This window comes from Bos mutus, chromosome 27 (genome assembly GCF_027580195.1).
Source record: "Bos mutus isolate GX-2022 chromosome 27, NWIPB_WYAK_1.1, whole genome shotgun sequence".
Lineage (NCBI taxonomy): Eukaryota > Metazoa > Chordata > Mammalia > Artiodactyla > Bovidae > Bos > Bos mutus.
In genome coordinates, this window is record NC_091643.1 from 10,647,287 (window position 1) to 10,664,121 (window position 16,835).

The 16,835-nt window shown below is 38.6% G+C and overlaps 1 protein-coding gene and 1 pseudogene across 1 annotated transcript in view; one reads left to right on the top strand and one right to left on the bottom strand.

The window, feature by feature from the left end:
* The window catches only part of LOC102267793 (disintegrin and metalloproteinase domain-containing protein 18), a 108,282-nt gene that overhangs the window by 36,242 nt on the left and 55,205 nt on the right, over positions 1-16,835 (bottom strand). The window contains exon 14 of the mRNA XM_070364105.1: positions 10,949-11,147. Coding sequence (XP_070220206.1) covers positions 10,949-11,147 — 199 coding nt within the window. The remainder of the gene's footprint in view (positions 1-10,948; positions 11,148-16,835) is intronic.
* Positions 2,958-6,470, top strand: LOC138985921 (S-phase kinase-associated protein 1 pseudogene; annotated as a pseudogene).

Below are 16,835 nucleotides of genomic sequence, written 5' to 3' on the forward strand. Positions count from 1 at the left end.
GTGGAAACAGTGGCAGACTTTATTTTTTGGAATTCAAAATCACTGCAGATGGTGACTGCAGTCATGAAATAAAAGACAGTTACTCCTTGGAAGAAAAGTTATGACCAATCTAGACAGCATATTAAAAAGCAGAGACATCACTTTGCCAACAAAGGTCCATCTAGTCAAAGTTATGGTTTTTCCATTAGTCATGTATGGATGTGAGAGTTGGACTATAAAGAAAGCTGAAAGCAGAAGAATTGATGCTTTTGAACTGTGGTGTTGGAGAAGACTCTTGGGAGTCCTTTGGATTGCAAGGAGATCCATCTAGTTCATCCCAAAGGAAATCAGTCCTGAATGTTCATTGGAAGGACTGATGCTGAAGCTGAAACTCCAATACTTTGGCCACCTGATGTGAAGAGCTGACTCATTTGAAAAGACCCTGGTGCTGGGAAAGATTGAAGGTGAGAGGAGAAGGGGAAAACAGAGGATGAGATGGTTGGGTGGTATCACTGAGTCAAGGGAAATGAGTTTGCATCAACTCCAGGAGTTGGTGATGAACAGGGAGGCCTGACGTGCTGCAGTCCACAGGATCTCAAAGAGTCAGACACGACTAAGCAGCTGAACTAAACTGAACTGAACTCACCTAGAATGGGCCATCATGTTATTTCAATGTTTTTGGAAACAATCCCAGCAAAAATGTTTACTATCTTCTAGTATCCATGCAGAATGTTGATTCCTAAACCTTGGGAGAATGATTCCATAACAATAAACTCTCTCCTATCAAGTCTTATGGCCTTGATCCAGTCTTATGACAAAGGACTCTCAGATTCCAGTTCCATGTATATCCCTTGGTTTCAGTTGCAACTGCTAACTAGGACCTACAGCTCTGTTGGTGTAGAGCTCTGCTGCTGTTCAGTCACTAAGCAGTGTCTGACTCTTTGTGATCCCATAGACTGCAGCACACCAGGCTTCCCTGTCCTCTGGAGATCCTGGAGTCTGCTCAGATTTATATGCATTGAGTCTGTGATGGTTTCCAGCCATCTCTTCCTCTGCTGCCCTCTCCTCCTTTTGTCTTCCATCTTTCCATCCAGCTGGAAAAGACCCAGCATCAGGGTCTTTTCCAATGAGAGCTCTGTTACTCCCATATAAGCTCCAGCACATCTGCCCTCTAGTTTAAGAGAGCTCAGTGTCTTAACTCTATTTTAAGTTAGTGGCCAAAATGTAGGGGAAGAAACTCAGGGGGATACATCTTGTGTGACACGTGTCAACTACAACTCGGTGCTTGCCGAGAGCATTTGCCATCTGCCTCTGCATAGATGGAATCCTCTGCAGCTGCAGCTGTTGACATTTGACCTGCCCTGAAGGGAGTTCAGGGTGGAGAATGAGGCACTCTGTGCTCCAGGAAAACTGATGGAACAGGTCTTTAGATATTTTCAGGGTCTAATTTCATGATCCCAATCCTTACATCTCCTCATATCTAGAAAAGCATGAAATCCCTTCATGGTGACATCAGCTCCTCATGATTAGCAGAAAACCTTTTGTAAAGTATGCACTTGACTGCATGTACTCCACCTTCACCATAATCATATGCGTTGGCCTTCTTCCACTACATCTTTGAAGCAGTTTCTCAGAGCTATCTGAGGGGCTGTCTCCCAGGCTGCAGTCCTAATCTTGCCCCAGATAAAACAATTTGCACGCCCATTTTGTGCATCTTTTCTTTAGTTGACACAGACTTCTGTATTATTTTCAAGCAAGGGGAACATCCCTATGCGATTGGGTGCAGGTGTTGGTATGACAGGGGGCAGTTTGCTATTTTATAGATTCAAAAGTTTCAGAGAAGTCTGGATGCTCAAAAGTTTAGGGGACATATCTTTAACTCTTCCCATCCTCAATGCAAGGTTCTCATTTTCTTCCCAACCAGATCCTTAACCTGGCATAATAGATTTTATTGACAATTTAACCTTTTCTGGAGTTCCTTCAACTTGGGAAGTTTTCAACTTTCTCTATCCTCTGATTTTAACTATATAAGTTAATAGGGAGGTCCTTCCACTCAGTCTGAATTCAAATCATCCTACTGCAGGGAAGAGCCAATTCTGACTACATGTTGGAACTGTTTCTTTGACTTGCTTTTCATTGCTTTGGCTATTACGAGTATACATAATGGTCTGCCTTACAGAACCCTGCTACTCTGCCAGATGGTTAAACTAAAGTGCCTTTGTTCAACTCACAGACAACTAACATGACCCTGTCCCCCTGTGAATGGCTGTGATAAAGAAGATATTAATACATTCCTTCCACAAGCTTGTCATTCCTGGAGATGTTCTGCAAGACTGATGGCCTTTTTTACTTTATTTCCTCACCACCTCTCTCTCCCCATTTTTTATTTCTGCTTTTTTATTTCCTCACCTCCCCCATCTCTGTTCTATAAAAGAACCTGATAAGATGGTTATTCTGAAACATTAGTCTGCTACCTTCTCGGTCGGCTGGCTTTCTGAATAGTCATATTCCTTACCTCAACACCTTGTCTCTGGATTATTGGCCTGTTGTGTGGCAAACAGAGCAAGCTTAGACTCGGTACCAATATTTTTTTGGTATCTTTTCCCAGATTCCAACGTTGCTTTGTAATAGACATCCAGTTCCATTGCCCTGGTAATTACTATTTCCCCATACAGTTCACTCATACCAGCTGATACAGGTATACCCTGTCACTAGCATCCTATCCTTGTTCATTCTGTGAGCACTTTGTCAGTTCCCACCAGTGATGAGGTGTTCATCGATTGCCTGTTAGTGAGTGATGTCATTCTAAAAATGTATTTTCTCACACTGCTGTCAGTAACAAGAGTTAGTGTATGGAGCCTCCAGAAGTCAGCCTCTGGATGAGATACAATGTGCAAATTATTAATGATCAGATCATCCAGACCATCGGGAAGTGAGAGGGAAGCAACAGGAGGGAGCAGAGAAGAAGTCAAACTAAGATGCAGGCCCCACAAAGATTTGACCCACTACGAATAGCTAGCTGTGGAGATCAAGGGGGTGAGTTGGCAGCTGCAGGCTCTCTGATGACACTCAGCAGTATTTTTCTTGTCCACTACAACTCATTTTCCTTTCAACATTCTATTTTCTTTCCTTTAACTACACTTTGTACAATTAGGAGCTTTATGTTTCTTTGATGTGTATGTATTTACTGTCTTTGTCTCTTGACTCTAAGCTCTGTGAGTACAGTAACCATGCACGTGTCCAACTTGAATATTATCAGCCCTGTGTACATACATTCTCACTATATCTATATTTAATGGACAAATATGACTATGATTGACTCTACAGATGCTTTAAAAGTTTAAGTTTACTTAAAGAAATAATGCAGGAGGTAAGCAATTATTTGTTAACTTGTATGTCTCATATAGTAGGCTACTACAAGAACTGCTTTTTGCCCATAGTTTTTGGCAACAACAACAAGAAAAAAACGCCTGCTCGAGATAAAAACCGAGTGAATGAATCAGCTCACTTCAGTTCAGTTGCTCAGTCGTGTCCCACTCTGTGATCCCATGGACTGTAGCATGCCAGGCCTCCCTGTCCATCACCAACTACCGGAGTTTAATCAAATGCATGAACATTATGTTGGTGATGCCATCCAAGCATCTCACCCTCTGTCGTCCCCTTGTCCTCCTGCCTTCAGTCTTTCCCAGCATCAGGGTCTTTTCAAATGAGTCAGTTCTTCACATCAGATGGCCAAAGGATTGGAGTTTCAGTTGTAGCATCAGTCCTTCCAATGCGTATTGAGGACTGATTTCCTCTAGGATGGACTGGTTGGATCTCCTTGCAGTCCAAGGGACTCTCAAGAGTCTTCTTCAACACCACAGTTCAAAAGCATCAATTCTTCTGCACTCAGCTTTCTTTATAGTCCAACTCTCACATCCATACATGACTACTGGAAAAACCATAGCTTTGACTAGATGGACCTTTATTGGCAAAGTAATGTCTCTGCTTTTTAATACGCTGTCTAGGTTGGTCATAACTTTTCTTCCAAGGAGCAAGCATCTTTTAATTCATGACTGCAGTCACCATCTTTAGTGATTTTGGATTCCAAAAAATAAAGTCTGTCACTGTTTCCACTATTTCCCCATTTATTTGCCATGAAGTAATGGGACCAGATGCCATGATCTTAGTTTTGTGAATGTTGAGCTTTAAGCCAATTTTTTCACTCTCCTCTTTCACTTTCATCAAGAGGCTTTTTAGTTCTTCTTCACTTTCTACCATAAGGGTGGTGTCATCTGCATATCTGAGGTTGTTGATATTTCTCCCAGCAATCTTGATTCCAGCTTGTGTTTCCTCCAGCCTAGTGTTTCTCATGATGTACTCTGCATATAAGTTAAATAAGCAAGGTGACAATATACATCCTTGACATACTCCTTTCCCTATTTGGAACCAGTCTGTTGTTCTGTGTCCAGTTCTAACTGTTGCTTCCTGACCTGCATACAGGTTTCTCAAGAGACCAGTCAGGTGGTCTGGCATTCCCACCTCTTTCAGAATTTTCCACAGTTTCTTGTGATCCACACAGTCAAAGGCTTTGGCATAGTCAGTAAAGAAGAAGTAGATGTTTTTCTGGAACTCTCTTGCTTTTTTGATGATCCAGCAGATGTTGGCAATTTGATCTCTGGCTCCTCTGCCTTTTCTAAAACCAGCTTGAACATATGGAATTTCATGGTTCATGTATTGCTGAAGCCTGGCTTGGAGAATTTTTAGCATCACTTTACTAGTGTGTGAGATGAGTGCAATTGTGTGGTAGTTTGAGCATTCTTTGGCATTGCCTTTCTTAGGGACTGGAATGAAAACTGACCTTTTCCAATCCTGTGGCCACTGCTGAGTTTTCCAACTTTGCTGACATATTGAGTGCAACACTATCACAGCATCATCTTTTAGGATTTGAAATAGCTCAACTGGCTGGAATTCCATCACCTCCACTAGCTTTGTTCATAGTGATGCTTCCTAAGCCCACTTAACTTCATATTCCAGGATGTCTGGTCTAGGTGAGTGATCATCATGATTATCTGAGTTGTGAAGCTATTTTTGTAGAGTTCTTCTGTGAATTCTTGCCACCTCTTCTTAACATCTTTTGATTTCTTTATTTCATACTATTTCTGTCCTTTATTATGCCCATCTTTGCATGAAACATTCCCTTGGTATCTCTAATTTTCTTGAAGAGATCTCTAGTCTTTCCCATTCTATTGTTTACCTCTATTTCTTTGCACTGATCACTGAGGAAGGCTTTCTTATCTCTCCTTCCTATTCTTTGGAACTCTGCATTCAAATGGGAATCTTTCCTTTTTCCTTTGCCTTTCACTTCTCTTCTATTCACAGCTATTTGTAAGGCCTCCTTAGACAGCCATTTTGCCTTTTTGCATTTCTTTTCCTTGGGGATGGTCTTGATCCCTGCCTCCTATACAATGTCACAAACCTCTGTCCATTGTTCTTCAGGTACTATGTCTATCAGATCTAATCCTTTGAATCTGTTTCTCACTTCCACTGTACAATCATAAGGAATTTCATTAAGGTCATACCTGAATGGTTTAATGGTTTTCCCTATTTTTTCAATTTAAATCTGAATTAAATGAATATTTTTGTATGAAGAAATGAATAAACTACATCAAAAGATCAATTTTGACCTATTTGAACAAGTTTTGTGGAGATATTAGAGCGTATATTCCAAGAGGAAATTCATGAGTGGTTATGTCTTTACTAAGCATCCTTGTTTTCATTAGAACTCAAGAAGATGTCAAATGTTAAGTAACTCAGTTTGGTGTTAAAGGTTCATTTAATTAAAAAGAGTGTGGGAAGGACTCTTTCAGCCCAAAGAGTATGGCAGCCAGTCCCCCATTTCTGCTTTGTGGAGACAGAGCCAAGCTTTTGAGGTAGGGGTTGCAGAGGTCTGATGGGTAATCAAAGTTGATGTTGAAATTGCAAAACAATCTATGACTATCATTTGTATTGGAAGTTGTGCTGTTCATCAAGTATGTGCTGAAAGAAAACTATGTTATGGTCACTAATAAAAGAGTGTGAAAGCTATCCAAGTGTCACTAAAGGCAGATTTGGGAATAGATGATGAAAGAGATGATAATCCTGTCCCTTTGTCAAATGTTAATGCAGCAGTATTTAAAAAAAAACAAAAAATGGTCATTCAGTAGCGCAACCATCACAAGGACAATCCTCATCATCCTGAGGACAGTGAGAACAAAGAAAAGTGAACAGATGATATCTCTGAATATATGAACAACTTCCTAAAAGTTGACCAAGGAACATGATTTGATCTTACATTGGAAGCAAACTACTTAGAAATCAAAGATTTGCTTGATGTTACCCACAAGGCTGTTGTCAATATGATCAAGGAAAAAACTGAGGCGATTTGAAAGACATTCAATATCAAAAGTGATTTTACTAAAGAAGGGGAAACCCAGGTATACAAAGAGAACCAGCCATGTGAAGAGAAGTGAAATTGTGTGCCTGATGCTGCAACAGTGCAGCAATTATTCCAAATACTAGTTGCACTGTTTTGTTTATAATTGTAGTATTGGAGACACAGACAACAAATGCAACAGAAAATCAATTGTATTAGCAGAATTTTGTCCTCATTGCATGTGTAGTTTCAGTAGAGATTCCAAATTTATGGCTGTTTCTTCTAGTATGATCAAAAGTTTCCTTTTTCTTTGCTCTGAATAAAATTGAACTGTTAGTTCTCTGTAGGAAAAATTTTAAAAACATAAAAGGAGCGTGTCCTAGATTCAACTTATTGGCTCTTACAGAAAGTGAATAAGTAATAAGTAAATTATTTAATTTAAAAGTGATGCATTAAATGTTGGTCAAAAGTTACTGTGGAAAAGACAAATAATATTTTCCTCTAAAGTCAGGAAGAAGACAAGGGTGCCCACGTTCACCATTACTATTCAACATAGTTTTGGAAGTTCTGGCCACAGCAATCAGAGCAGAAAAAGAAATAAAAGGAATCTAAATTAGAAAAGAAGAAGTAAAACTCTCACTGTTTGCAGATGACATGATCCTCTACATAGAAAACCCTAAAGACTCCACCAGAAAATTACTAGAACTAATCAATGACTATAGTAAAGTTGCAGGATATAAAATCAACACACAGAAATCCCTTGCATTCTTATACACTAATAATGAGAAAATAGAGAAATTAAGGAAACAATTCCATTCACCATTGCAACAAAAATAATAAAACACTTAGGAATATATCTACCTAAAGAAACTAAAGACCTATATATAGAAAACTATAAAACACTGGTGAAAGAAATCAAAGAGGACACTGATAGATGGAGAAATATACCATGTTCATGGATCGGAAGAATCAATATAGTGAAAATGAGTATACTACCCAAAGCAACTTATAGATTCAGTGCAATCCCTATCAAGCTACCAACGGTATTCTTCACAGAGCTAGAACAAATAATTTCACAATTTGTATGGAAATACAAAAAACCTCAAATAGCCAAAGCTATCTTGAGAAAGAAGAATGGAACTGGAGGAATCAACCTGCCTGACTTCAGGCTCTACTACAAAGCCACAGTCATCAAGACAGTATGGTACTGGCACAAAGACAGAAATATAGATCAATGGAACAAAATAGAAAACCCAGAGATAAATCCACGCACCTATGGACACCTTATCTTTGACAAAGGAGGCAAGAATATACAATGGAGAAAAGACAATCTCTTTAACAAGTGGTGCTGGGAAAACTGGTCAACCACTTGTAAAAGAATGAAACTAGAACACTTTCTAACACCATACACAAAAATAAACTCAAAATGGATTAAAGATCTAAACGTTAGACCAGAAACTATAAAACTCCTAGAGGAGAACATAGGCAAAACACTCTCTGACATATCACAGCAGGATCCTCTATGACTCACCTCCCAGAATATTGGAAATAAAAGCAAAAATAAACAAATGGGACCTAATTAAACTTAAAAGCTTCTGCACAACAAAGGAAACTATAAGCAAGGTGAAAAGACAGCCTTCAGAATGGGAGAAAATAATAGCAAATGAAGAAACTGACAAACAGCTAATCTCAAAAATATACAAGCAACTCCTACAGCCCAATTCCAGAAAAATAAATGACTCAATCAAAAAATAGGCCAAAGAACTAAACAGACATTGCTCCAAAGAAGACATACAGATGGCTAACAAACACATGAAAAGATGCTCAACATCACTCATTATCAGAGAAATGCAAGTCAAAACCACAATGAGGTACCATTTCACGCCAGTCAGAATGGCTGTGATCCAAAAGTCTACAAGCAATAAATGCTGGAGAGGGTGTGGAGAAAAGGGAACCCTCTTACACTGTTGGTGGGAATGCAAACTAGTACAGCCATTATGGAGAACAGTGTGGAGATTCCTTAAAAAACTGGAAATAGAACTGCCTTATGATGCAGCAATCCCACTGCTGGGCATACACACTGAGGAAACCAGAAGGGAAAGAGACACGTGTACCCCAATGTTCATCGCAGCACTGTTTATAATAGCCAGGAGATGGAAGCAACCTAGATGTCCATCAGCAGATGAATGGATAAGAAAGCCGTGGTACATAATCATAATGGAGTATTACTCAGCCATTAACAAGAATACATTTGAATCAGTTCTAATGAGGTGGGTGAAACTGGAGCCTATTATACAGAGTGAAGTAAGCCAGAAAGAAAAACACCAATACAGTATACTAACGCATATATATGGAATTTAGAAAGATGGTAACAATAACCCTGTGTATGAGATAGCAAAAGAGACACTGATGTATAGAACAGTCTTTTGGACTCTGTGGGAGAGGGTGAGGGTGGGATGATTTGGGAGAATGGCATTGAAACATGTATAATATCATGTATGAAATGAGTCGCCAGTCCAGGTTCGATGCACGATACTGGATGCTTGGGGCTGGTGCACTGGGACGACCCAGAGGGATGGTATGGGCAGGGAAGAGGGAGGAGGGTTCAGGATGGGGAACACATGTACACCTGTGGTGTATTCATTTTGATATATGGCAAAACCAATACAATATTGTAAAGTTAACAAAAAAAAAGTTACTGTGGCAAAGACAAATAATATTTTCAAATGCAAATGAGCATTGTAAAAATAACAACAAAGAACCATGTAAAAAGCAACATCTTGAAAACATAGCATAGAGAAAATAGCACTGATCTGTGATTCATGAGAGATGAAAGTTCTGTAGCTCTGGAATTTTGGTTGTCACCTAACCTGAAACTTGTTACTAAAGATGAGTTTCAAATAATTAGGAAGATAAAAAAAAAACTTACAGGAAATTAAAAAAATAATAATTAGGAAGACAACATGAAACAAGTACTGTGTAATTTGGTACAAACTATAAACCTTGTGTTACAGCTGGACAAATAACTGAAATTTGGTATTCTGCTATCTTTACTCAATTAGCAAATGATTTTATTTGAATGTCACTGAGTAATTTTGATCCATTCTAAATTTAATTTACTTCTCTAAAAATATAAAATTATATTGAGGTATTATGAATAATCACTATCTGAAAAGGAGGGATATATGTATTAGTCATGTGAATTATTCTCAAAATTTGTTTAAAAAGTGAAGTATAAAAACAAATTTTAATCATTTGCCTGAGACAACTGTTATCCTATCAGTTCTTCAGTGAGGAAATATGATTCTATACTTTTGGACTGTAGCCCACCAGGCTCCTCTGTCTGTGGGATTCGCCAAGCAAGAATACTGGAGTGGGTTGCCATGCCCTCTGACCCAGGGATTGAACTTGCGTCTCTTATGTCTCCTGCGTTGGCAGGTGGGTTCTTTACCACTAGTGCCACCTGGGAAGTCCCCAACCCACCTAATACATAGAAATGTAAATAGAGAATCAGGCAAAATGAGGCAAAGAAGGAATATGTTTCCCAGAAGAAAAAGGAAACAAAATGGAGATAAGCAATCTACTTATAAAGAGTTCGCAGTAACAATCACATTAATACTAATATTGTGTGTGTTAGTCACTCAGTTGTCCCTGACTCTTTGCCATACCATTTACTGTAGCCCACCAGGCTCCTCTGTCCATGGGATCATCCAGGCAAGAATACTGGAGTGGGTTGCCATGTTCTACTCCAGGGCACCTTCCTCACCCAGGGATCAAACCTGGGTCTCTTGCATTGCAGGCGGATTCTTTACCATCTGAGCCACCAGAGAAGCCCCAATACTAATGTTAATTTTAATTTAAATTTTTACACTTAACTTTAAGTGTGTGGGGAAGCTGTCAAATCACAGAGGCAGATGATGTTTCTAAAACCCAAAGTTTTAGTTGAAAAATTTTGAGTTTTAGCCTTAGCAACAGATTCGGCCAGTTATTTTCCTTGAAATTACATGCTCACTTCATTCATTTTTGATGTCTTCCAAATACCCAACTCTTAATCAACATCATTTGTCTCAATCATTATTTAAAGTAAAAATGGTGTTCCATGTCAAATGTGGCTTGTTCAGATAACAAATCAACCAGTTTCAGAGGTGTTTTACTGTGTCCTCTGGTATGAAAGTGCTTTAAATATCCACCCCAAGGATCATGCAGGATATTAAGAAGATATGTACATGAATATTCATAGCAGCTATATTTGTGATGACCAAAAGCTGGAAATCAGTCCAACTATTCTTCATTGGGTGAATAGATAAATAAATCCACTGTAATACATCTGTACAATGACATATTATTTATAGATTTTTTCAACTTATAACGGAGTTGTATCTCAACAAAGCATTTTCAGTTGAAAATAACAAAAATGCATTTAATATACCTAACCCAGCCTACATTAAATGTGCTCAACACTTAAAAAAAAAAAAAAGAAGATATGTACCCTGAAATTGAGGCTTAATAAAATTATTAATTTTCACTGCTTCATCAAAGATAAGAAAAAAAGAAATATATAAAAAAGAGCAATACCTTTTCCAAATACCTTGGCACATTGGTTGTCAGTAGTTTGGCATCGCCCGTTGTAACAATATGCATTCCCCAACCTGCACAACTGGCCATTCATGGCATATGTGTCAGGAACACAATTGCTGGAAGTCCCATTGCAATATTCGGTAAAATCACACTCTGGATCCACACTCTTTCTACAGGGAGTGCCTGCTACTGATATCTAGGAGGAGAATGAAAATCATGTTCCATGAGTGACTCTTCTCAATTTCTTACTGAAGAGAAAATGAGATGTGCCTGATTACAGCGAGTCCCCTACATATCAAGGCACTCTACTCCATTTGGAAATCCGATTTGTTCATAAATCCAACAAAGTTAGCCTAGGCACTTAACTAACACAGTTGGCTGTATAGCACCATACTGTAACAGATTTATTGTCTTTTTCACACAAATAATACATAAAAAACCCAAACAATAAACATTTTAAATCTTATAACATCTTGGACAATGCATTAGTACAGCACAACAGCTGGTATCCAGGGGCTGGCATCGAGAGAACAGGCAAGAATTACTGACTGGAGGAGCGAGACCAGGTGAGAGATGGAGAGCTGAAGGATCATCAGGAATAGGAGATGGAGGGCGATGTTTCAATCATGCTTGATGTTAATAGCACGGGTTCTGGTTCCTTGGGGAAGCAAATGCACATTTGCCATATTTGACAGAGGTTCATAGGTAGGGAACTTACCATGTTGATACTAGAGAGGATTACAGAGCCCTACTGCTGAGTTCTCTGAAGGAAAAGGCAGGCAGAGTATTGATGATGAAGCCTGAGGAAAAGTAACTGTCTCAAAGGCTAAAAGGATTCTCCACGAGTTTTGTGTTTTACATCAAAAGACCACCAGACTAACCAGCATTTGGATGGAGACAGATGAAACAGATGAAGCATACTTGCTCCTCAAAATTGGAGAAACATTGCCTCTACCATTTTCTTCTTGGAGATATCCAGGAGACAAACTCCCTGGTTTCATATACGCCACTATATTTAAAATAGATAACCAACAAAGACATACTGTATAGCACAGGGAACTCTCCTCAATATTCTGTAATAACCTAAATGGGAAAAGAATTATGCATATATAATTTGTATAACTGAATCCCTTAGCTGTACACCCAAAACCAGTACAACATCGTAAATCAACTATAGTCCAATATAGAAGAAATTTTTTAAAAAGCTTCCTGGTTTTAATATCTTGCTTGGACTTTTACTAACTTATTTGTGTGAATGAGACACATAATTCCTCATTTGTAAACTTGGGATAATAATCATTCTCTCTTAAGGTTCTTGTTAGTATTAAACTGAATTAATGTAACAAGTGCTTGAACAACATATGGTAGACAATATATGGGGTAGCTATTATCATTATTGTCATCATCACCATTATGTTTGTCATTTGCGAGCTAAAAGTCCCTTTTATAGCTCAGATAAAGAGTACATTTATGATCATATCTTTATTCCCTGTTGACTTAATCAGGCATCGTTGCCTTCTATGATGAAATTCACCATGGCCAGAAGCTGACATTCTGTGCATGTTGAAGTAACACACACACTCTACAATCCAGTTCCATTGACTTAATACTTAACAGACTGAGACAAAGATGAGAAATACATGAATGAAATGGCATCTTATAAAGGATTGTATGAAAAAGAAACTCTTTCAACCCAGAATTCCATTCTTAGGAAATATATATTTCAATAATGACTGTGAAATAAAGACTTGCCCAAGAAAATAATAACTAAGAGAATTGATTTCAACAGATAGAAATTACAAGGAATAGTAAAGGAAGTCTTCAGATATAAGGAGTATGCTACTGAGCAGAAATTTACAGAAGGAAATAAAGAGACCCAGAAATGGAATAAATGGTGTTAATTGCAAAATTCTGTTTTCCTCATCTTACTTGTTCTAAAAAATAAGACTATATAAAGCAAAACAAGTAACAAAATATTCTGTTTATAATATGTGAGAGATATTCTTTTATATAAAGTTCATCTCCATATATGAAGTGGTGTAGTATATGAAACCAAACTCTGATTGATCAAAGATCTGTAAACTCAGAGAAACTATTTATAGTAAAATGATTTTTTAAGGTTAAATAATAAACTAGTAGCAATGACAAAATCAAATCATGTTGTGCAGTTTTAGAGTCTACATTTATTTTGCAGACCAATTGCAAGGCTCATAAATAGCTATTGGGAATTCAAAATAGTATATAGCCAGTTTGGAATATAGGTTTACAGTTTCCTATAAAACTCCATATACACTTACTGTACAAACCAACAATTTCATTTATAGTTATCTAAGAAAGTGAAGAGGAACTAAAAAGCCTCTTGATGAAAGTGAAAGTGGAGAGTGAAAAAGTTGGCTTAAAGTTCAACATTCAGAAAACTAAGATCATGGCATCCAGTCCCACCACTTCATGGGAAATAGATGGGGAAATGGTGGAAACAGTGTCAGACTTTATTTTTGGGGGTTCCAAAATCACTGCAGATGGTGACTGCAGCCATGAAATTAAAAGACGCTTACTCCTTGGAAGAAAAGTATGACCAACCTAGATAGCATATTCAAAAGCAGAGATATTACTTTGCCAACAAAGGTCCGTCTAGTCAAGGCTATGGTTTTTCCTGTGGTCATGTATGGATGTGAGACTTGGACTGTGAAGAAGGCTGAGCGCCGAAGAACTGATGCTTTTGAACTGTGGTGTTGGAGAAGACTCTTGAGAGTCCCTTGGACTGCAAGGAGATCCAACCAGTCCATTCTGAAGGAGATCAGCCCTGGGATTTCTTTGGAAGGAACGATGCTAAAGCTGAAACTCCAGTACTTTGGCCACCTCATGCGAAGAGTTGACTCATTGGAAAAGACTCTGATGCTGGGAGGGATTGGGGGCAGGAAGAGAAGGGGACGACAGAGGATGAGATGGCTGGATGGCATCACTGACTCAATGGATGTGAGTCTGAGTGAACTCCGGGAGTTGGTGATGGACAGGGAGGCCTGGCGTGCTGCGATTCATGGGGTCGCAAAGAGTCGGACACGACTGAGCGACTGAACTGAACTGAAGTGAAAAAACCCTAATATTCATGCAAAATCTGCTAATGAATATTTTTATAGCAGCTGTATTTTCACCACCCCAAATGGAAAATGAACCAAATGTCCCTCAACTGGGAACTGCATTAACAAACTATGGTACATCCTTAAATTGCTTGCAATACTACTCAGCAATAAAAAAAGGAATGAATTACTGATAAACACAACATAAATGAAGCTCAAATGCATAATGCTAAGAACTGTGGTGTTGGAGAAGACTTTTGAGAGTCCCTTGGACTGCAAGGATATCAAACTAGTCAGTCCTAAAGGAAATCAATCCTGAATAGTCATTGGGAGGACTGGTGCTGAAACTGAAGCTCCAATTCTTTAGCCATCTGATCTGAAGAACTGATTCCTTAGAAAAGACCCTTATCCTGGGAAAGATTGTAGGCAGGAGGAGAACAGGACAACAGAGGATGAGATGGTTGGATGGCATCACCGACTCAATGGACATGAGTTTGAGCAAGCTCTGGGTGTTGGTGATGGACAGGGAGGCCTGGCATGTTGCAATTCATGGGATTGCAAAGAGAAGGTAATGGCACCCCACTCCAGTACTCTTGCCTGGAAAATCCATGGATGGAGGAGCCTGGTAGGGTTCGGTCCATGGGGTCGCTGAGAGTTGGACAGGACTGAGTGACTTCACCTTCACTTTTCTCTTTCATGCATTGGAGAAGGAAATGGCAACCCACTCCAGTGTTCTTGCCTGGAGAATCCCAGGGACAGCAGAGACTGGTGGGCTGCCGTCTATGGGGTCGCACAGAGTCGGACACGACTGAAGCGACTTAGCAGCGGCAGCAAAGAGTTGGATATCACTGTGTGAGTGAACTGAAGATGCCTATTTATAATGTTTACACACATGAGATTGAATAAAATGCAATTTGCTTTTGCAAAACCAGAAATGCAGAAAACAGATCTGTAGTTACTAGGGCCTGTGGGTGGAGGTGTGAACTGTCTACAAATGGGCATGCAGGTTGGGGTGTTTGAGAGAACCAGTAATGAAATTGCCTATCCTTTGATTGTGGGGCTAGTTATAAGGTTGAATATGTTTGTCATAATACTCAGAAGCATTCACTAAAATAATTTTACTCTAATGAATTATACTCTAATTGAAAAAAATGAACAAAAAGAATATATGGAATATTTATATGTATATAACTTATCAGAGTTGGAATTAAAATATTTTGCATTATGAAACTTGCTTTCTAAGTGCATACATATTTAGCCTGAACTTATTAACTCTTGTACTATATTCAATAATTTATGTAACCATTCCAACAACAGTAAATATTAAGTTTGCCTTTAAGATTTGCTACTGCAAATTATCCTGTAATTAATACTTTTTTTTTTTTTTCCTGAGCTTTCCACACATGGTCATGTTTCTAGGGTATATATGTAAGACATAAACTCATAATAATCAATTAATGTAATAATTTATACTTTATTTGGAATATGCAAAAATTGCTCAAGAAAGGGATTAAAGTAATTAAAATTTCCAAATTAGTCCCATTCCTTAGATAATATCTGATATTGCTTTTAAAATCGCTATTTGGATAACTGCTCTATAATATTGTGTTATCATTTTATTTGTGTTTATCTTAATTACTGCAGATGATCAGTGCACACACTGAACAATTATACTTTTCATTGTTGTAAATTGTACTCCATTTGCCACTGTGTGTGTTTGTGTGTGTGGTGTGTGACTCAACTTTGATTTATTAATGTGTGAGGATTCTTTGCATTTTCACTCCCCTACACATTTGGACTTCCCTCATGGCTAAGCTGGTAAAGAATCCGCCTGCAGTGTGGGAGACCTGGGTTCGATCCCTAGGTTGGGAAGATCTCCTGTAGAAGGGAAAGGCTACCTACCCACTCCTGTATTCTGGCCTGCAGAATTCCATGAAATATACAGGGCCTGGTGCACACAAGGTTCAGTATTCTTGCCTTGAGAACTCCATGAACAGTATGAAAAGGCACAAAGACAGGACACTGAAAGATGGATTCCCCAGGTAGGTAGGTGCTAAATATGCTACTGGAGAACAGTGGAGAAATAACTCCAGAAAGAAAGAAGAGATGGAGCCAAGCAAAAACAGCACCCAGTTGTGGATGTGACTGCTGATGGAAGTAAAGTCTGATGCTGTAAAGAGCAATATTCCATAGGAACCTGGAATGTTAGGTCCATGAGTCAAGGCAAATTGGAAGTGGTCAAACAGGAGATGGCAAGAGTGAACATCAATATTCTAGGAATCAGAGAACTAAAATGGACTGGAATGGGTGAATTTAACTCAGATGACCTATCTATTACTATGGGCAAGAATCCCTTAGAAGAAATGGAGTAGCCATCATAGTCAACCAAAGAGTCTGAAATGGAGTACTTGGATGCAATCTCAAAAATGAAAGAATGATCTCTGTTCATTTCCAAGGCAAACCATTCAATATTACTGTAATCCAAGTCTATGCCCTGACCAGTAATGCTGAAGAAGCTGAATGGTTTTATGAAGACCTACAAGACCTTCTAGAACTAACATCCAAAAAAGATGTCTTTTTCATTATAAGGGACTGGAATGCAAAAGTAGGAAGTAAAAAATACCTGGAGTAACAGGCAAATTCGGCCTTGGAGTACAGAATGAAGCAAGGCAAAGGCTAATAAGAGTTTTGCCAAGAAAACGCACTGGTCATAGCAAACACCCTCTTCCAACAACACAATAGAAGACTTAACACATGGATATCACTAGATGGTCAATACTGAAATCAGATTGATTATATTATTTGCA